Source organism: Thermobia domestica, chromosome 1 (genome assembly GCF_964235325.1).
Source record: "Thermobia domestica chromosome 1, izTheDome1.hap1.1, whole genome shotgun sequence".
NCBI classification, from domain to species: Eukaryota; Metazoa; Arthropoda; class Insecta; order Zygentoma; family Lepismatidae; genus Thermobia; species Thermobia domestica.
Window position 1 is genome coordinate 15,980,200 of NC_137454.1, and position 23,536 is coordinate 16,003,735.

Consider the following 23,536-nt stretch of genomic DNA (forward strand, 5'->3'; position numbering starts at 1 on the left):
GACACTTAGTCTATATAGTATTGAACGGGTATTAATCTCAAGCCGAAAAGACGATAAGCAATTGTAAAATACTTCCACATGTATTTTCAGAAAAAAAAATGATAGAATTAGATTGTTTTTCTAAGAGAAAGAGTAAGGATGAGGTGTAAGATCAAATTTTCATGCTACATCAATCATTTCCCTGTTAAAAAAAAATATAGTTTTATTGAGAAAGGGTATAAATGTGTGTTGAGGTAGGAAGTTTTGAGGGTGTTCGGATTCGGTGAACCCAGAGTTGGATTTAGGATTCGTGGGGCCCTAAGCTATTGAAGGCATCAAGATGAACGTAGGCACACTGTACAGAAATGGAAAAAATAAAAATTTAAGGAAACAGGCTAGCAGAAAGGACCCCATCACTTACGTCATATTAATCTACACAACACGAAGCGTTGTTGTTATATGTATATTTTATTTATTATTTTCTTATATTTTGGAAATGTACAACCAGTTGCTTTCTTTAATTTTTGGGGCCCGCAAGAGAGTTCTGCCCTAAGCTATAGCTTGTTAGCTTATACGTAAATCCAGTACTGGGTGGACCCTACGTGGGTGCACCCCTACTGTACATTTTAACTTCAAAGTTATTCGTAATATTGAATGTTCTCTGAGGCTCCATTTACGTTTTTATTTTCTTTTTTTAAATTCAACTAGCAATTCTACTAATAGCCCAGTCAATAAAGGTTTTTGCAAGGAAATAATTTGGGTAAAGCTGATTTTCTCCCAAGTGATAGACCACTATGAGGGGAACATTTTCCCAAAAGTCCCCGCCCCTCCCCCTGGAGCTTCTCCCCCCACGCCCTCTCAAAGTTAAAAAATGGGCGTTTTAGAAAAAAGGCCATATCTTCAAAACTAATTGACATATTGACATGCTTCTTTTTTCTCGTAATCTGTGAAATGTGCTCTACAATTTCGTATTCCTTAAAGTTTTTCATAAACCTAATGGTTTCTTGGCAATTTTAACCTAAAGAGTAAAAAATGAAAAAAATCGCCCGCGCCATTTTGTTTTTCCTCTTATATTTCCTTAGTGAGTTGTGATATGGAAAAATGTTTCAAATAAATCTTAAAGAGCATAAAATTATCTTTCCAACGGTGTATATATTGTGGGGGTTACTCTTAAAATTAGCCATGTAGCGAGGTAAGTTTGAAGACGAGCGGGCTCAAATTTTCGCCTCAAATATCAGTCACTATGTTTCATTTCGAAAGAAAAAAAAATAATAATAACAAAGCTTTTTTAAAAATAATAAACCACTGCATTGTTAGAAAAGCATTTTTGTTTAGTCCTGTCTCCCCTGTGAAGCTTTAACCCTTACTCTATTCCCATTACCATTCCAAATTTAAAAATAAGCGTTTTTGACAAAAGGTATTATCTCCAAAACTATTCAACACACTGATAATTTTCACATTCTGTTTTATTCTTAAAAAGTGATAAAGTTATTTTATTTTATTTTCTATTTTTTTATAAATCTAATAATTTCTAGATAAACAAATAAACTATAAAAATTTGAAATATTTTGTTTGCTCTTCCTTTCCCTATTTTTTGCCTTGGATCTCCTCAGTCAATTAGTGTATGAAATTATATCTATAAGATTTTTTATTATGTTTACATTTCAATTTCGAACATGTCCGCTATGCTTACTGCAGTATTTTCAACTTAATCTTCCGTAGCTATACAGCATACTATTTAATTTTCGGATGATGATTCTACAAGTTCTTCCTCGGAATAGAAATGTGAATTTAGGCAAGACAGCCCATACAGTGCTCACACATTGCAGAGCAATCTATTTTAGTTATTTTACATTTACAGTATTGCCTACATCCTTGCTTACGCGAACATGATATGTACAGAAGCTCGTCTGATGCAAATGGCTTGGATGTGGGAATAGGTTTCAATGTCTTTTTGGAGCGTCCGTTTTCTTTAATTAATTCTATCCTCCACCCCCATTCTGTGTCAGGAAGTTTATTTCCTAACCATTTCTGCAGTGGCGGCGATTGGACGTTAAAAGTGGGGGGGCAAGATATGATCTGAATATGTGTATATCAATGTTACTGTCTCTGGTTGTTTCTAACACTTTGACGAAAGGTTGTATAACTAATAGGATACCATCTTTTTCAGTTAAAACACCGTATATCGTGTTTCATATTTAATTAGGTAAATTGACAAGAGCAACGCACATAGGTACTAACCCTTGATTCCTTGCTCATGAACATCTTATAATTCTGTCAGAAAAATTATGTGATCAAATTATTTAATAATATATTTGGGCCTATGTTTAGCAGAAGGGGTCCAGCTTTTTTCTCTTAAAAAATGTTACAATTTTGGTAATTTCTGTTCACATTCGGTTAGTTTAGAGTAGATTAGGTTAGTTTAGGCTAGCTTAGGTTAATTTAGGTTAGGTTAGGTTAGTTTGTGTTAAATTAGTGTAGCGATCCCGCATAATTTTCCAAAAAAAAATGATAGAATTTCGCTTACTTCTATAATATTAGGTAAGTTTAGGTTAGTTCAGGTTAGCTTAGGTTAGTTTATGTTAGATTAGGTTAGATTTGGTTACGTTATGTTACCTCTAAGTACTTGCATCATTCATTTCTCCTGCAAATTTTGTGTTTTTTACGTGATTCTGGACCCCTTGTACTAAACATACTCCTATATTTGTAAAACATAAATAGAAAGGATATTATTAATCACACTAATGAATAATGAGGCTTGTTCTGTAGAAGTTATATTGAAACTGGGAATTAATGAACAACTTAATTTTTAATTCCACACTTACCATTAAATGTATGTTATTACTCTTAGAAAATGAAAGACAGTAAATACTACAAGCATATGCTACGATGCAATTGTGATATTAATTCCTTTGAATTACAATTAAAACGCAATTCCTGTAGCTGTCTTAACTCCACGGGAAGACAAATAACCAATACACACTTACGTAACGACAAATATTATATGGTACCATCTTTTTTCTATGAACCAGTAATATATGCAAAAAATTTACATTTCCAAATGAAACTATATACATTAACCATTTTAAATTATTGCTTTTTAAAGGTAAATTATTGAATTTCAGTCAATCAGCTACAGCATCATCCCTTTTTATCCTAGGATCATGGTTAGTACCTCATTCTCTTCAGAATAGAACAACCTTTCAAACGGTTCCGTTTACGTTTTCCTATCGTGTTCCTAACAATGGGAAATTTTGAGGGAAATCTGGATTTTTTCAAACTTTGATCCCCTCTGGACCCCCTTTGTTAATGCACAGATCTCAAAATCAACTGAAAAATACAAAGGGGTGTACTAAATGTGTATAAAAAGTTTCAAGCTTCTATCTTGAAAACTAAGTGTGGGAAAATGTTTACAAATGAGCTAAGAACATTCCCACAATGCCCCAGATGACCCGGATATAATATAGAATTTATCTGAAACATCCCTATTTATCCTATGATCATTGTTCGTACATCGTTCCCTTTAGAATAGAAAATACTTTCAAACGGTACCACTCACATGTCTCCATCATGTACCTGAGGTGGGAAAATCATGAAAAAATGGATTATTCGTTTAAAAAATATTCCTTCTTTGTACTTTTTTGACCCTCTGTACCCCCTGTTTTAACGCAGAGATCTGAAACAAATCTGAAAAATACTAAGGGGTGTACTAAATGTGTGTGCAAAATTTCAATCTTCTAGGTGCAAAAGTAAGCCCGCCAAAAATAGTATCTCTACAATACTCCAGATTCCCATATAAAAAGGATCTCAGGTAACAATTCCCTGAGAAATCCCTATTTATACTAAAATCATGGTTCGTACATCATTCTTTTTGGAACAGAACAGCCTTTTAAACGGTACCATTCACATGTCTCCATCATGTATCTGAGGAGGGAAAATCGCGAAAAAAGGGATCTTTGTTAAAAATATATCCTTTTTTTAACTTTTGTCTCCTCTAGACACCCCTGTTTCATCGCAGAAATCTGAAAAGAATCTGGAAAATATTAAGGGGTGCACTGAATGTGTGTGCAAAATTTCAATCTTCTAGGTACAAAAGTAAGGCCTGCAAAAAGTAATAAAAAAGTCATAAAAATATTTTTGTTATGACGTCATCACACTCTACGTCTCGACGCAGAAAGGCGACGTAACGTGTTCTACAATGCCTCCAGACTTGAGAAAAAAAGAAGTAAAAAGCTTTTTTGGTAACTTTTTTAAATCGAATAATGAAGATTCTAGCCTATCACAAAAAAATGGATGATATAATTTAAAAGAGTTAAGTGGTCACTTAAAAAAAGTGGGGGGCAACTGCCCCCTCTTGCCCCCCCTAATCGCCGCCCATGCATTTCTGTACTTGCAAAAATACTCTGAGCGAATGTTCATTACACGCTTCAGAAGTTAAAGGTAGTTTGGCCAGGTCAAAGTTAGATCTTAGTGAACTTTTCTTTGTGAAAGACAAAAATCTGTGGTATCGGGGTTCATTCAAATTTGAGTACTTTCCCAAATCATACAAATCCAAAACTAATTTTTCACCTGTAGATAATATTTCTCCTTTAGATTTTGAAATATCCAAAAACACTCTGGCCCAGTTTTGAAATTCCGGTGATTTGAACGTATCTATTACTTTTCATTTGCCCATACCATAAAAACACGATGTCGTGTCACATCCTGTAAACGCATGACAGAACAAAGTAGTTGCCGGCAATCTCCAAACTTTTCAATCAATGTTTCGATCCTGAAGTACCGTGTGTTCGGAGTCACACCACCTTTCTCTTTACAGAAGTAAACAGAAGCACTTTCTTTCTCAGGAGACAAAGCAGTAAGTAAGACTACCAGGTCAGTATCAGATCCTACGACAATAACTTTTGAAGCAGTTTTCAACTGTTGAATGGCCGTCATTACAATGTCAACATCTGCGTCTTCCTCTGCTGTAATTACAGTCAATCCCCGTTTCACGAGTTCAGACCCCAGAGCCAACGATAATCTCTTCTTATTGTTTCTATTACCTAAGAACTCGTCTTTTCCCGTGGCACAGACTGTGTTTTGACAAAAAAAAATATGTCTTGTGAAGATTTTTTCGCCGCTCTCCTGTTTTGTTCTTCATTTTTCGTGATAGGCTCACTAGGGTAACCATAAAAAACAACGATAGATTTTTGACCATATTTATTAAGAACATGTGTACAATAGTTCTCTAAGACAGCTCCAAAGGTACAATTTTTTGGCCATGGCAGATGGTGAAGAAGAAACCCTCCGTCTACAATATATGTTGCATCCTTTACATCTAGTTCTTCGATGATTTCTTCTTCAAAAACTTTCATCAAGGATGATTTTGTACCTTTTCGAAGAGAAACTTCATCAAACAGAGTTGGTGGGCGTACTGCCAATTCATATTCGAAATATGTCTTTAATTTGCTGGCGCTATCACAGACACACAATATCCGATTACAAAGCTGTTGAGAATTGATATTGACCTCTTTTGATCTTACTCTTGCTGACTTCTGTGCTGCCTGTGTCTTCACCTTTTCTGTGCAGTTTGAGTTCTTGGAAATTTTTACCTTTAATTTTGTTCATAGTAGACAAACCGACATCGTATGCTTGATCACAGTATTGATCATCACAAACAAACCCAGTGGCCAAAGAGATCAGTTCGCCAGACAACTTTGTAAAAGGATTGTGTTCTTGTAACCAAGCTGTAAACTTCTGTAAGTCTGACAAGTCTTTCTTCTTTCTGGATTCTCGTAGTTACACGTGCTGTTCGCTAAACTGCATTGCTGTTCCGAAAAAATCTTCTACAGCCTCATGGACTTTGAGAAAGAATGGTGCTCCAAGTACCCATTTTGAAAGAGTATTGTCAGTAATGCCATGGCCATGTGTCAGTCCTCCAACAGAGTTCATGGGTCGCATCAAATCTTGTTCTATGCACATATCAGACCACGTTCCTGACCAGTGCTTGCCTTTCCGCCTAATAGTGAAGAATCCTTTCTCCTTAAAGAGAACTAGTTCCTGATCTGTGAGTTTTGATTCAAGTTTGCACATCTCTTGTGCATACAAGTGGGCGGATTTAGCATAGGGGAGATGTCCGGCAGCATGAAAATATGGGAGAATTTGAATTGTTGTATTCATATGTAAATCCCAGTTTCCTGATCTTTCTGCAAAGATAAACAGCAATATAAGGTCAATGCACCTAAGGAGATTAACCCACAGCTTAATTGTTCTGCTTAAAGTTCTAATTTCCTGCAAGAAATCGTTAAGTTTGCTCAAAGCTTCTTTAACAGATGGTTCTTCTAGAACATCTTGTTCATTAAAACTCTTTTCAAGAAGATCTTTAAAAATATTTTCCAAATATGCAAGAGAGCCATTTATTTCAGGAAAACTGCTCTTCATCACTTTAACAATCGCACAAGCAGTAAGGCTATATGCTCGGACAGCTCTTGCGTATGCGTGACCATTCAAATGTGGTTCACAGTCAGTTTACCGTAAACTGTAGCCCTTAGGTCTTCCAAATCACTCCCCTCCATTATCTTTCTAATAGCACCCATAAAAGACATTAATAGATGGAATCATCCTAGCCTCACAATAATTTTTGACACTTCACTGTTGGGATTTACTGACGCTACAATTTCAGCCGCCTTTAAAAACAATGGTTGATCGAACGTAACAATACAGGCACGGCGTTGCTTCTGACATTGTTCTGCAGCATAACTGAGAGCAGAGAAAATTGTTGATGGATTGCTAGGATCCATGTTTATAAAGGGAATTCCTAATATATATGTATCCTCACAATCTTCTCTTCTACTCATTACGGAGGTCATGAATCCATTCCACCCAGGCTGCATACCTGCGCCTACAATCCACAAAACATTCATTGGAAATATGGGGTGTACCGTTCGACATTCAATTCCTCTGGTAACTTTCAAGACATTAAAATCTTCCACAAAAATATTGGAGAGCCCACTACGGTGACTTTTTTTTTGGCATACGAAAGAATACGAATAGTTTCAGGATTAAATGTTCCCAACGGAGTTCGCTTCACCACCACTTCTGTTTTAACACATTTACTTAGTGTTATGCATTTTATCCCTCCATGATATTTGAGGCGAAAATTTGAGCCCGCTCGTCTTCAAACTTACCTCGCTACATGGCTAATTTTAAGAGTAACCCCCACAATATATACACCGTTGGAAAGATAATTTTATGCTCTTTAAGATTTATTTGAAACATTTTTCCATATCACAACTCACTAAGGAAATATAAGAGGAAAAACAAAATGGTGCGGGCGATTTTTTCATTTTTTACTCTTTAGGTTAAAATTGCCAAGAAACCATTAGGTTTATGAAAAACTTTAAGGAATACGAAATTGTAGAGCACGTTTCACAGATTACGAGAAAAAAAGAAGCATGTCAATATGTCAATTAGGTTTGAAGATATGGCCTTTTTTCTAAAACGCCCATTTTTTAACTTTGAGAGGGCATGGGGGGAGAAGCTCCAGGGGGAGGGGCGGGGACTTTTGGGAAAATGTTCCCCTCATAGTGGTCTATCACTTGGGAGAAAATCAGCTTTACCCAAATTTTTTCCGAACTTTGATGTTTTTTGACCTTCATTGACTGGGCTATAAGGACAACCTTTTTCACCTGGAGATTTAGGTTTATTACAGGGGGCGTCATTTACGGGGGGCAGGAGGGGGCAAATCACTCCCCCAAGAGTTTGAGGAATACATATACCGTACTTAAATAGATTGTTTACTGATATACTAGTACAAAACCTGAAAGTCTTATGTCGGTGGTGCTTTTGCCCCATTAAGTGAAGTCTGAAGTGACCTCCCTCGTTTATTTTCTTACACTATTGTAGAATACTTATCAAGAGACTATGTGAGCTCAGATTTTGTAACGACCTTTATATTCTACTACAACAAGTGAACGAGACTTCAGACGCAACACCTAATGCCATCTTTTAACAAAGAGCACAATTACTGCCACAACACTACTGTCACTGAAACTGTACTGTGAGCATCGGAGAAGCAACTTCCACTTTTTGTGAAAATTGACGCAAGAATTCTTGTGCTCAGCAACTTACCAGAAAATAGTAAGCAGATTAGGGGATCACTGCTATTTGTCTTGAAGCAGATTGCTTTTTTAGTGAAAAGGCGAATATATTTTAAACAATTTATCATTAATTTTTCTACAATATTTGTAATATAGCCTATATTCATAATCAGAGGGGGTCCACCGGCTCCGAATTTTCCCAAAATTTCGTAATTCGACATACATTTGTACGCTTTGTTAAAACTATGCTTATTTAACAGAGAAATATTTGATATAGACTAAAGGTTTGACCATACTCATCATCTGTACCATTTCTTTTCTGATAAAAACGATCAAATTTTATCGTTTTTCATAAGAATATAGGTGACAGTACTTAAAAATTACTTTTAGTCTTTTTGGCTGTAAAATAACACCTGTTCGATACTATATAAATATAATGTCTAATATTATTGGACCTCTCAAACCTTGGACTCCTCCCAGAAAATGTGTAGGTGCGACCCTGTTGGTAATCCATATTTCCATTGAGAATTAACAGAATTTCTAATTCATCTTTAAAATTTTAATGAAATGAAATAAATTATCATAATATGTCGTTTCCTTATTTAAATTTAGTTTTGTACTTATTTCAGAGATAACTGCTGAAAATAGTTGTAAAATAAATACTGGTAATTACATAGGTCACCACTGGTATTAGAGATGGTATCGAGACGAGACGAGACGAGACTTTGTACAATCTCGGTCTCGTCTCGGTTGACAAATAACGGTCTGGGTCTCGTCTCGAGTAAAAAATCACCGTCTCGGTCTCGGTCTCGTCTTGGTCAACAGATGCTTGTCTCGATCTCTGTCTCGGTCTCGAGTACCAAGTCTCGGTCTCGTCTCGAAAGTCTCGAAAGTCTCGAAATACATAGTGTGAAATTAAAATAGTGAAAGTATTATTCTCGTACAGTCTGTCGTTTCCGCTTATTTTTTCCTTTCATTTTGACTTAGAAATATGGTATGATGTACCTCTTCATAGCCAATTTGCTAGTGCTAATGCTTTCCATGCGCGTATTCCAGGTTCAATGATCAGTGGGTATATCACCCTAAAACCCTAATAGAACCCATATTTCACTTTCAGCAATAGACTTCGTCTCATATAGCTTCAGAACTGCCTATACAACTCTATTAAATTAACTCCAGTACTATACAGTAGTTTATTTCCTTCCTTTGAATCAGAATTGTTCAATACCTCCTAACGGATAACGCAACACATAGCAGCACGAATATATTTAATCGTACCGAAATTGAAACTTTACAATTTCTCATTTATTATTCAATACATTCTGCTTTGACTGTAATTTTAAAAACAAAACATAACGTTCATTATCTTAACAAATAGGGTAAATTATTACTACAATATACGTATTTTGTTTGAAATTGATGAAATGCTATATTACCGTTTCACATCTCTGTGTTTAATTGACACTTTATAACACGAACGTCCTGAACCTTGTGGTGAGAGCTACTACACACACCTTTGCTATGCGAGGTCTCAAGTTGGATCACAAAACAAGTTAGATTCAAAGTCCGATGTTTCGCATAGTTCGCGTCTCAATGTAAGTGCATTCTGTTTCTTATACAAGTTCATAAGGTCGTAATGCATTACGTAAGCACATATCCAGTGCCGTAACATAAGATTAATCTTATTCCTGAGCTCTCAACGGTGCATGCAATCTTTATTCGAGAAAACTAATCTTGCGTTCATTACGTTGAAATTTTATATTGATTAAAAATTACTTGCGAAACATGGACATACTTATTATATAAGTATATAGGTAATTCGAGTTACCTGTATCTATTTTTTCTCACTCGCCAAAACAAGTGATTCTTAACTTTTTAGTTTTCTTTTGTATTAATTTTCGTAGTTTTGCTGCAACATGATGGATTGAATAGTCAAAAAAATTTTTTTCGCTCTATGACTTTCATTAAATTTTGGATCCATTTTTACCCTACCTTACCTAGTAAAAGTTATCCGATATATATAGTCTTAGTTGAGGAACCGATTTTTCGCTTCTGTAAAATTACGAAATTATGACTTGGTTTAGTTTACCTCCGAGGTTTAGATATAATAAAATCATCACCATCATAATCAACCATTATCAATCTATTGCTGGATGAAGGTCTTTCCATGTCTTCACAACTATCTAACTTGGGCAGTTCTTTTCCAGGTTACTCCTCAGTGGCTCTTGATTTCGTCACACCTTCTTGTATGCGGAGGTTTCCTAGGCTTCTTTTGTCTTGTGGTATCCAGTCTAGAATTGTTTTCGTCCGTCGATCATAATTTCTTCTTGCAATACGTCCAGCACATTTTCCAACTCATATTAAATTATTTCATTAGCACCATCAGTATTCATTTCTATATATTTGGGCTACAAATAGTTCGAATTCGCTACTTTCGGAGTACAGACACGCTACTTTTTCATCTTCGGATCTGGCAACACTGACTGAATGATTTAAATCAACATAATGTGAGGACTCTCATTTGGTCTAGCGGCTAGCACTCTTGATTTCGGTTCGTGTGGTCTCGAGTTCGATTTCCGGTAGGGATAAAGTTGAACGAGTCCGTGCCAGTTGCGGACGCTGCTCTTATCTCTTAAAATCATTCCCAGTTGCGGACGCACAGGTGTTGTTTGCAATTTCCATGCCTCGATTACGATGCAACCAGACTTGTTATTCCCAATTGCGGACGCGTGTAGGAGAAGAGGTAAGATCTATTGATAACAAGCAGCAACGTTGCCACATTTTTCATTTCATTACATTTACTACCCTGCCTCGATATAAAGAATTCAAATTTGTCAGTATACGAACATCTATAATTATAAAGCTATGTAATATTAGAGATACTGCTAACCACTAGTTTATCCATTAAGTACAAATGAAATACATGTAAATTACATCAGAATTCCTGTTATTATTTTGCAGATTTGTGCATTATTTAATTTCATTTATCCCAGCAAAATTTTAGTGAGGGAAATTTTCATGCAAAACTAATAAATTTAAATAACTTCTCTTTCGACAGGAGGAATAAAAATGGAAGTATTACTTGGGCTTGCATCTACGACAAATCCAAAAGTTGCAAAGGGCGAATGTCAACGAAAGACAATGTTGTGCTCTGGGTTTCACAACATTCGTGTCTACCGGACGTTGAAGTAGCTGAAGTAAAGAAGAAAATATCCAGCGCAAAGAAGCGAGTCCGGGAACATCAACCTATTTGGAAAATATATAAAGAAGAGTTCGCTGATTTATATGACCAGGGTTATGATTTGGTAGCTAACGTGCCGCAGTATTCTTCTTTAAAGTCTTGTCTTTACCGCTGCAGTAATCAATCAGGAAACACATCTCAGCTCAGGATATTGAACTTTCTTCTGATATTCTTCATTTTCGAGATGGATTTAATTTTCTTCTTTTAGATGATGTAGGCGAAGACAGGATACTGGCATTTGCTAGCAGAAATGGAAGAAATATTCTTGCAAGTTGTAAAGTGGTTTTTATGGATGGAACATTCAAAACGTGCAGCAAACAGTTTGCCTAGTTTTATACAGTGCATGCCGACTTTGGTAACAGCGGTGAAGAAACCAATATTGTTCCGATTGTGTTTGCTCTTCTGCCAAGCAAAACACAGCAAATATACGAGAGACGTTTAGCAGAAATTAAGGACAAGTCCCTGAGTGGAAACCGGATTGAATAATGGTTGACTTCGAAGAGTCATCCATAAACGCATTGCGGTATGTATTTCCAGAAGCGCAGGTTAAAGGATGCAATTTTCATTTCAACCAGTGCCTATGGAGAAAAGTGCAAGAAGTAGGGCTTATACAAGAGTACACAAATGATGATGAGGTTAGGTTGTGCATCAGAATGTGTGCTGCTTTGACACACTTGCCAATAGATAAAGTCGTTGATGGTTGGCTGTGTATTCAAGAAGACACACAATGCAACAGTAAATTGCAGCAATTGTATGATTATTTCGTCGTCCAGTGGTTGGAGAACTCGACTTTTACTACAGAGATTTGGAACTGCCATAACAAAAGGCACAGGACGAACAACGCACTCGAAGCCTGGCACAACTGACTGTGTTCTATTATAAACAAAGCACACCCAAATGTCTCAGAGTTAGTCCGAGTTCTCAAGGATGAAGCTCGGCACAGCAACTTTCTGTACGATCGTTTGAATTTAAAAATTGGCGGGAAAAGAAGAAAGAAATCGGCAATACTATTAGACAAAAGAATGCATAGAATTTTTGCGGAATTTCAGGATACTGGTAACACCAAGAAGTGTTTGCGATGCATAGCATATGTTCAGAGACTTGAGTACCTTTGTGTAAATATTGTATATAATTCACTACCTGACAAAGGAGAACTGCAAGCTCATTCTCATATAAGCATAATATTCGACAGTGGCTATTCTCCTGCAACATGTAAACACGCCAGTGCCAATAGTTTCAACATTGACACTGCCAGTCCTAAGCCTGGTTAACTGTGAAGGGAAGTTGCATAGAGGGTACGAAATCTTTGTGTGTGGGGGGCGGTTCCCATCTTAGTTTTTGAAGTAAAATTCTCCTCACTAAAAATTTGTGAGGAGAATTTTATTTCGACATTGTAAAAAGGCTAAGGCCCCTGAAAAAGTCATGCACCTATAAGAACTTACTAGCTACACCCCTGAATGAATCTCTTTTCAGCAAATTGTATTCTTACAACAAAAAGTCCTTCTTGTTGCTGAGGGCAGGGTAGTAAATATAATGTAATGAAAAATGTGGCAACGTTGCTGCTTGTTATCAATAGATCTTACCTCTTTTCCCGCACGCGTCCGCAATTGGGACTAACAATTCTGGTTGCTTTGTAATCGAGTCATGGAAATTCCAAGCAACACCTGTCCGTCCGCAACTGGGAATGATTTTAACAGATAAGAGCAGCGTCCGCAACTAAGACGTCCGCAACTGGGAAGAACCCAAGTTGAACGACCGAAGTGGTTCGGATTCCACTATAATGATTAGCTCCACGTCTTCTTTAGCCGCCCTAACATAACTGTGGGACGTTAAACTAAAACAAAACAAAACAAACGTGAACATTGTGTATTACTAACTGTAAGTCCTTGAATAATTGCGTATAGCTATATGGTATGGATAGCGTTTGAGGTGATGGGTGGTCAAACTAAAGCAAGTGAAATGTAATTAGTGTGTAATTAGAACTTTTAATTAAGCACGGTCTTAATCTGAAGTGTACACCAGGCCTAAGGCTTAGGGGAAACAACTAGTGTTACAGAAAATGTATCAGTTACATTTAATTTCAGTTACAATTTGCATTTATATGTATTGCTGGAACGAAGACTTAAACATTAACATTATAAGTAGGCCAAAGATGATGAAAAACTTCTTCTCTTGAAAGCATTCTTGCACCATAAAACAAATTACGAGTAATTTAAAAAAATTTGCAGTTTATCTACGTTATTTGCACATATTTAGAATAATAATTAGCAATTTATTTGGCAACACTGCTTAAAATAATGTAACTGACACGTAATTAAAACCACCAAAAACTATTGTTGTAATGTTATAGAAGCAAAGGAAAGCAATAATCATTATAAACATTTAATATAAATACGTCATTTTAAGCAGTATAACAATCACTACCAATGTGTTTGGTATCTGAAACGATTTAAAACGATTTGGAAGCATCTGCATGATGAGTCGTGATATGTCAGCGCGTTTTCGAAGTAAAGTCTTTAGAAACATTTAAATTTTTCGTTTCTTGTAACTTTGTTCCTTCATTTATTCGAAATATATTATACCATGATCACAGTAATTGACAGTAAGATACAGTTGATGCGCATTGCACCGTCCATGGCATTTGAGTTATTAGAGATTTCCAAAATGTTGATGTTAATGGTACTGTGTTGTCCTTTGTTACACTAGATAATGTATGGGCTATTGTGGTTTTATTAAATAACTAAATAAGAAATATGTAATACTTTACGTAGCGCAATTTGAGAAAATACAACTTTATTTTGCTTTAGCAACATTGTTTATTTAGTGATATTGCAGAGTATCTAGAAGAATTTCCCAACTTGGTACAAAATTTCAGCATTTATAATATATATATATATATATATATATATATATATATATATATATATATATATATATATATATATATACAGGATGGCCCATTTTAATCTTTCCACGGAGATATCTCGAAAACGGTTGAACATAAATGAACCGAACAAAAATTCAAACAGGGAATGCCATGGGGCAAACCGAATGGTGTTGTCGCGTCGCCTCCCGGGGCCGACCTTCATGGGAACCAGGGCCAAACTTTAAAATTTTAAATGGAAACATGGGGCGAGTAAAACCTCGTTCCATAGATCTTTAAAAAGTAAAAAGCGTTGTGGCAAAATATTTTTCATATCGGGCACTTTTTCAAAATGGCCGCCAAGACATGGTGCCTGTATCAGATAAAACGTCCAGTACCCCTAGACCCTTAATATGAAAATAGTTGGAGATAAATGAACAGAATAAAACTCGTATAGGAAAGCACAGAGGGTATTTATCATTCCACGGCTCGAGTATAATGCAACGGAGAAAAAGATTATTAAAGTGTAATTAACATGATGCAAAAGAGGAAATGATAGAAAGTTATCTTTCCGATCTCTGTCCGTAAGTGGGTGAAGCGGGAATAAATGGTAAAATCTCAAATGAGAATCTCACTTTTATTTCCAATAGATATGGTTTGTCTGAAACACTTGTGTGTACAAATGACTGGTACTATAATGAATAAAAATAAAGTGAAATAAGGTGATTAAAAATAAGGTGAAATTCAAGTTTAACAACATTTTGCCCGCCCCTTCGCCCCTGATAATTTAACGCAATTCGTGCAAGTTTTTTGGGATATATCTGCATCAGTATGTACCGTTTCGTTACTAAGGATCACAACTGAAATTACCGTTGAAAGTTATTCGGAATGTAACTGTGGACATCTCAGTGAAACTCATATTCTATCACATGCAAGAAGACATAGAAGAAAAGCAGCGAACCAATATCATGCAGACGACTCTTGAACAAAACCAACTTTGTAAACATTGTTCTAAAATTGCATTGTTCGACAAATTGATTTCGCATTTCAGTTGATTCATTTTTGCATCAAAACATTGCCTGCAATCAAAATGAAAGGTATCATTTAACAAGAATTTTACATACTTTATCCCATTACAGAGACATTTATCTCTTATAAAAACATCTTTCAAATAACTTTGTTTCGTAAATACATTTTGCAAAAACTAAGGTTCTCATTTGCAATTTCACCGATCCTTCTCGCTTCACTCACGGAGTGAGGTTGGAGTGATAATTTTCTAGGAGTTAAATTTCTTCCTTTCCATTATGGCACTTTCATTCTAATCATCTTTTCGACTGTTGTAACATTCCCGAGATATAGAATGATGAATACCCTCTGTGATTTTCTATTCGAATATTTGTTCTGGTGTTTTCATATTAGTGATACTGGACGTTTTACCTGATGCAGGTACAATGTCTTGGTTGTCATTTTGAAAACAGTGACCCATATGAACAATCTTTTGCAACAGCACTATTTAGTTTTTAAAGATATGTCGAACGAGGTATCACTCACCCCATGTTTCCATTTACAATTTTGAGGTTGCGCCCTGGGCTCCCATGAAGGGTGGCCCTGGAAGCCTCCGCGACAATATCAATCGATGTGCCACATGACATTTTCTATTTGAGTTTTTGTTCGGTTCATTTATGTTCAACCGTTTTCATATTAGTGGTACTGCACGTTTTACTGTATCTAATAGGGGCAACATGTCTTGTCGGTCATTTTGAATACAATGTCCGATATGAAAGATCTTTTGCCACAACGCTTTTTAGTTTTTCAAGGTCTATCGAACGAGGGACCACTTACCCCTTGCTTCCACTTAAAATTAAAGTTGGGCCTCGGGAACCTATGCACCTGGGTGGCACCACGACCATATATATATATAGACACAGAGGGAATTCTATTTGCATCAGCAGTGGATTTTGTTTCGGGAGAGGCTTGAGGAACGAGTAAGAAACATTTGCGTTGTACGTGCAATGCAAAAAATTATCACAAATTTATTTCGGGAGGGGTTTGAGCCCGATAACCACCCCCTAAATACGCCACTGTACATCAGTCAACCGTTCTCATATTATCTAACACAGCAACGAAACAAATTTTGAGTGAAGGCAATTTTAGTATCTATCAATATCAATATTCGAGACGAGACCGAGACTTTCGAGACTGACCTAAGTCTCGTCTCGGTCTCGTCTCGATTTATAGAGGTCTGTCTCGGTCTCGGTCTCGTCTCGGTATTTAAAAGTCCGTCTCGGTCTCGTCTCGGTATATAAAAGTCCGTCTCGGTCTCGGTCTCGTCTCGATTTATAGAGGTCTGTCTCGGTCTCGTCTCGGTATTTAAAAGTCCGTCTCGGTCTCGTCTCGGTATATAAAAGTCCGTCTCGGTCTCGGTACCATCCCTAACTGGTATTAAAATATTTATAAATTATGTTGCTACTGATAAAGGTATAGATAGGATGATTACACAATAATATAAACCTCTTAGAGTTCTACATTTCTTATTAGTAATATATTCCGTTGGGCAGTCACTTTTCACTATTCCTAAAGCACTCTCTGATATCGGTCATTTTCAATCTTTTTTATACCTCTCTTTCTCCCTCCGCCAAGTTGTGGGGCTGAATTTCAATTTAAATGGCATCAGAAGTGTCATTGTTCATTTCAAACGACCCTGAAAACTATGGATTTGACACTAATATCGGTCAATTTCGGCCATTTTCAATATATATCCTCCTCCCCCTCTCCTAAATTGTGCTGTCGTAGTAAAATGCTAAAATTACTCCAAGACCGAACTTCATCTATGTTGAAAATTTGATCGAGGTCGGTTGGGCGGTTCAAGAGATTAAGAGTCACAAACATAGTCAGTTTATTTTATTTTATTTTATTTTTTTTTATAGATTTGTCTGTTTTATGTCTACTTTATGTTTTTACATGAAACATCGAAAAGAGGTGCAATTATATCAATTTCTATTAATTTATTTTCTCCGGAAGCGGTTTATATTACTTGCTTAGGCAAACTGGAGTGGTAATATAGAGAAATGTCAATTCTACCCCAGAAAAAAAAAATCTGGGGTTTCAACGGCGCTTCTCTATAATACTCAAGTGTGTGTATTTTCACGACTGTGTTTGTATATCGTGGTTTTGATCCTTCTTGGAAAAAAATCCTACGGGTGCCCCATATAATATATTGTAGACTTTCGATATTTGCATGTTAGGACAATGCATGTTATGTTCCGATCTAGTAGGCCTCCTCTGTTATTGCTTTCTATAAATAATCGTTTTACTACTATTCACTACGAAAGTTCATAAGCATAACGAGCCGTTATATATTTTGTAAGGATCCCCACATCATGACAAAAGCACATGTCAACACAACACGTGCTATTGATTGTAAACAGCCTAGCAGACAAGAAGCCGACACGAAAGACACCGAGGAACGCCGAAAGAAGACGGACCTCACGGGAGGACCCGAAGAGGACAAATAAAAGCCCAACCACCGAGGGACCCAGCATCAGTCGTCCAACTGATCAAATCACCTACACCGTCCTTAGGTCGCACTGGACTAGGGGTACACCTATCCTTACCCGAGGTAGCATTGGACTTGGGATCCTTACTACAACCAAGCCTCGCGAAGGTGCTCTGAGCTGGGGGCCTTCCTTCAAGACTCACCAGAACCAGCAGGTACCTTGGAGACTGTCTTGAGAGAAGGGGCACCGCGCAAAACACCTATTTCCTCTCATCTGGTCAATAACAAGATAGACACTATTTTAGTCTCTGTAATCAAAGACATCTGTATTTTAACAAATTTTATAATAAATTGGTGAAGGGGATAAATCTCGTTCCATTATTGACTCTACCAAATCATTACAATAGGTTACCGAAAACATGAAAAAATGAACTTTAAAGGTCCATAGCTCCAATACGGACCTACCATAGTCGGATCAACACTTCGCTTAGGAACTAGTGCCCTATCCAAATATCCAAGTTTCAGAATCCTGCGGTACTTCAATTTTTATAGAGGTAGTTGTTGAGTATTTCAAATTATATGTCCGTAGTCAAACTGTCTCTATAAAAATTGTTAAGTGAGTACCTTAGGATTCTGAAACATGTATTTCTGGATAGCGTACACATTAGTTCCTAAGTAAAGTCTTGACTCGACTATGATAGGTCCCATAAAGTGTACTTGTTCCGAATAAAGTACGGGAAAACACACATCGACAGCAGCGCCATGATGGGTACACCTGAAATAGAAAGGCGTTACACATAAAAATACAAATTTTTGAATCAGATGATGCGGAATCACGGTTAATTGTGGCCAGTGATTTAGCTGGAAAAGATATTTAACGTAGTGGCTAAAATGCACACAATTCACGAACCAATTTGTTACTGAACTACAGAATAACTGAGATAAACATTTCTCGAAACAACCTTCCGGCCCAGCTAAACCACTGATTGTGGCCCTGCTACATTCTCAGGTAACGATAGACAAACCGAATGAGTACTATTAGTTATTTAGCTTAGAGTTATTATATAAAGAGGTAGAAGCAACAATTATATTTATAATTAACTCACCTGAAATTCAGGAAAGTAATGAATCACTTCGGATACTGGGAACCTGGCTTCTCTATAGTGGTCCACTGTCTCTGGGTTGATCTCACGAAATCTGTTGTAAATTCTGTTTATAGGAAATTCAGACAGAGAATAATGAACTATTAAACATTTGTATATAAACAAAGATGATATTTTCAAAAAATCATTTTACTCTTCAAACTTTAAAGCAATGATCAATTTCAGCCAATATGGACAGTATGGTATATCAATACCAAAGTAAGATGCCAACAATCATACCAATTGTAAAAATAAGCTCTACCGTGTTGAAGTAATTACCAAATACACACTTTTTAATTTGTTATTTCTCTCTCTTTCACACATTTTACTTCCTTTCTTGCTACTTCGGATTACAAAAGTGAGTCCATTTATTAGTAAACTTATTAATGTGTGTATATTTATAATTTTCCTATTTATGAAAATATAATCTTTGACTCCTCAATTACGCACGTGTTATAGGTTAATCATGGACATTAATCATGGTTGCAGACTCTACATTAAAATAACTAAAACTTTTATTCCATTGTTCTTCATTAGTTTTCTTATTAACTATTTTCCTTCTTATTTTGGGGGAAGGCACGAGACTTTGTGACTACCTTATAAAGCCGCCCCTGGTAGTAATTTCAAAGTTGACCACTGCTTTAAAGTCCATCTAGATTTTATAGGTCATCCTCCAATTAGTATAAAAGACGAACTAAAAATTGTCCCTATCTGCCTTAGAGTCTCATTGAAAATGTCGACATAGAAATATGAAAAACAATTTTCCTGGGATGTTAAACGGAAAAAACACTTTAAAACAAATTTTTACTATCTCATCGTCTCCGGTCTATGTAGATAAAATATATTCGTATGACACTTCTCGCTATCTAAAAAGCGTTCCATAAAAAACGCAGCTCTTGAATGCATAATATTATACAAATTTATTGGTGAATTTAAATAATTGACATATTCTTTTCCAGTCTATGCAACCTGTGATTATGTATGAAATATATCACTCAAATGCCCTCCACGACTCTGCAGACACATTCTCGTTCTTTGTATGATATTTCTCGTAAGATTTCGGCATGTTTGCACCTCTACTTCTGAAATTACACGCTGTAACTCGGCCTTGAGCTCTGGAAGTGATCGTGGTTTGTTGGCGTTCCACAGAAAGGAATCACGTGCTGTCAAATTACAAGACTCTGGGTAGCCAATTCACGTCACGTTGCGAGAAATCACCCGGCCAGGGAATCTCTTTTGTACCAAGTCCATACAGTTCCTACCTGTACAGAAAACCAAGGATGTTATAAAATAGAGGATCTGCCCAGACGTATGTTCATCATATGAACTCAGTGAAGCCAAAACACAACCCAGCATCGTATGTGCCGGCACGTCTGACTGGCTATTCTCGTTTCCGCCATGATTATTGGCTCGAAATATTGCGATCTTAGTGGCGAGGAGTGGGCAGAGTAGGTGTGGCGAAGCTGTGACGTATGGCTTCACGATTTTGTTGTATGGACAGATCCTCTATTTTATAACATCCTTGCAGAAAACAGACGACGATCAGGCGCTATTCGGCGCTCCATAACGACTAACCTCAAAAACAACAGATAAAAATCATGTAATGCTCAGTGCTGCCAATTTACGAGAACAAAAATGGCGGCCATTTTAAAAGCTATGTTCTTTTTGGAACATCCCGTATTATCGTTTTTGCTCTATAGTGTTCTACGTTAAAACCGGAAATGGTTAATTTCTACCACTTCCGATGGATGGATTACCTTCATCAACGAAGTCGGTTTCTAATTTACGATTCGAGCCAAAATGGATGATAATCCATTAAATAGATCTTGATTCTTTTTTGTCTACCGAATGAACGGGGAATCATAATAGATATATAAATGAAATTTGGTTGGTAAAGCTGTTGTTTTACTATATAACACTAAAATAATTGTGACTAACAGAAGTTAAAAAAAAAAAAAACAATGGCTATTGTACGTGGATAGCTTATCATCTATATAGTGAGTAACGGTAGCAAAAAACCTGAATATTTCAGAAAGATGACATAACGCATAAAATCGCAATAAAATGCCACATCAGTTCATGTCATATTATCTTAGCTCTGACAATAATTGCACATTGAGTCTATGAACAATATTCTTTGATCGACGAGAAGTTTATTGCTATTATAAAGATATGTGTTAATCTTATCTCCCAGTCATATGTTTCACATTGTATTTGCAGGTGGTTTCCTGATAATGGATTGTATATGCTTGACAACTCACAATGTTTAATCGAACAAGAAAGAAATGTTATTTTCTATCTTTGCAACTTTTGTTGCAATTTCTTACATGGATAAAGGATTTAATGTTAGGGATGAAAAATAACCGGTTTTTGTAATAACCGGTTTTTGTAATAACCGGAGTTAATTGTCACAAGACCTGGTTAATTTCATTTGTAAACTAAGTTTTATTATATTAAGCGTTCTCAAAAGCATTATCGTATAATTCAAGATCGATCGTGCGATTAACAATGCCAAACTTAAAACGATCATTATAGTATAATTGAAGTTAGATTGAATCATTAACAATGCCTAACTTAAAAAGATCATTATAGTATAATTGAAGTTAGATTGCATCATTAACAATGCGAAACTTAAAAGGATCATTATGGTATAATTGAAGATCAATTGTGTCATTAACAGTGACAAATTTAAAAGAATCATTTTGGTATAATTGAAAGTTCCATTGTTTCATTAACAATGTGAAAAGAATTGTCACCCTTGGAAAAAAACAATTCATGGGTGCAGCCTGCACCCTAAAGGGGCCCATACACTATCAGTTTTAACTGATCAGTCCAACTGAGCTAGAAACTGAGTTAACCGATCGTACGATGACCTGAACTAATAGTGTGTGGAATATCGTCAGTTAATTGAGTTCAACCCTTCAGTTCCTTGAGTTCAGTAGCTTCAGTTTCATCAGATGTTCTGTGGAGTGGGTTTCTAAGCTCTTTGAAATACCAAAGCTTTTGGAATGTACACTTCCTCACCTCCAGTGTCGCGGTGGGTCAGTGGTAGAGTGTTCACCTCAGGTGCATGGAGTCCCGGGTTCGATCCCGGCTCCTGCCAAGTGAACCTTGTAGTGGACAAACACCGTATGCGTGGGTTTTCTCGGGGTTTTCCCGTTTCCTCCCACGTCATTCCACCATTTGATTCATTTCTCATCATCACCGTCTCTTTTAGCCTAACCGGCATAACCGTGGAACGTAAAACTCAAAGATTTCATTTCATTTTTCATATCCTCACCTCCAGTCTCCGATTTCTTGGATTCGTTCATTTTCCGCAGTTTCTTCCTAAATGCCAACCGTGGGTTGTTTATTTTTTAAATAACGGTATCGCGTGTCGCCTGAGGTTCCAACTCCTTTAATTTTGTAAGTAACATATCATACGCCTTCCTCTTTCATATCTATTCGCATAATGCACATATTGCATGTCCCAAAGTTCGGGATGAGCACGGTAGGCCTCAATAAAAGCCAACAATGCCTCACTTTTATTAGTTGCCATGATGACAGGGCCTGAACAGACAATTGTGTGTTTCCTTCAGTTAATAGCACAGTTATCGTAGCAAAATGCTGTTTGTTCAGTCCAAATAACCGCATGAAGAACTGACTGAACTGAATGAATCCCTTCAGTTCGCACAGTTTTTCCTTCAGTTCTGACGTCACGATCAGGTTTTCGTTCAGTTAAACTGATAGTGTATGGGCCCTATAAACCCAGCCTGCAGGTATCCCTATCTGAACCTCTTTGGCACCCAATATTTTAAGCTCATATCTGTCGTTGACATTCATTACGATAATAATCTGTAAAACAGGCTATAAGGACAATACGAATAACAGGATAGCAGACTTGCATTATATCAAACTACAGATAAGAACTTTATAGAACAGTTAATCCAAGAATGACGTTAGGAAGTTATCGCCTTAAAAATTTGATTAAAAATATAAGATAAGTAATTTTGTTTATAATGTGCTGTTAACGAGATAAGAATTTTATTGTTTAATTCAAGGAAATAAATCGTTGTTATCAATAAAACAGCTTATCAAAAGCCACAAGGAAAATACAACTTTTACACACACTTGTTTATTTCCTAAAAGTGTACGTCATTTAATAAGTCAAAAACCTACCTTGCTTTGGTTGATTTGGAGCTTAGCGTCTCTTTCAGTACCAAAACTACATGAGACGTGAACCTACAGCATAACGTGGGATCCGAGCCACATAAACTTCCACCGCTAAATTGAAACCGGGTATCCCATGTCAAAGATGCTTCATCAAATATTATTAGTTTGGTTTCATTATTTTTACTCCGAGAATTGACTTATTGTCGTCTTCATTGAATGTAAATGGAAGCGACGCGTCTGATTCAAGATCTTGCAAATTCAAGTGTTTGTTTTCTCTTTGCCTTGAAAAAAAAAAAAAAATGGCTGACAAGTTCGATCAATGAAACAAGTTTTCGTATGAGGAAATTTTCATGACGAAGAGTCTGCATGCTAAGAATAGCCCTTTCCTAGGACAACAGTTTCCTGTTAATACTCCATTTGAAATAACAATTAAATATATTAAGAGTGCAGAAACGAACAAATATGATTTGAAAGTCTAACTACGCTTATTTGCCTAATAAAGCGAGCTGGTGCAGATAGAAAACATACATTCGAAAAGAAAAAAGTCTAAAGAAGTCGGCAAGGGCCTCTATTAAAAGGTACCAT

At 36.4% G+C, this 23,536-nt stretch overlaps 1 protein-coding gene across 1 annotated transcript in view; it reads right to left on the reverse strand.

Annotated features, from left to right (window-relative positions):
• The window catches only part of LOC145665928 (calcium and integrin-binding protein 1-like), a 62,989-nt gene that overhangs the window by 25,209 nt on the left and 14,244 nt on the right, over positions 1 to 23,536 (reverse strand). The window contains exon 2 of the mRNA XM_081733035.1: positions 18,764 to 18,866. Within this exon, the coding sequence (XP_081589161.1) occupies positions 18,764 to 18,866 (103 nt within the window). The remainder of the gene's footprint in view (positions 1 to 18,763; positions 18,867 to 23,536) is intronic.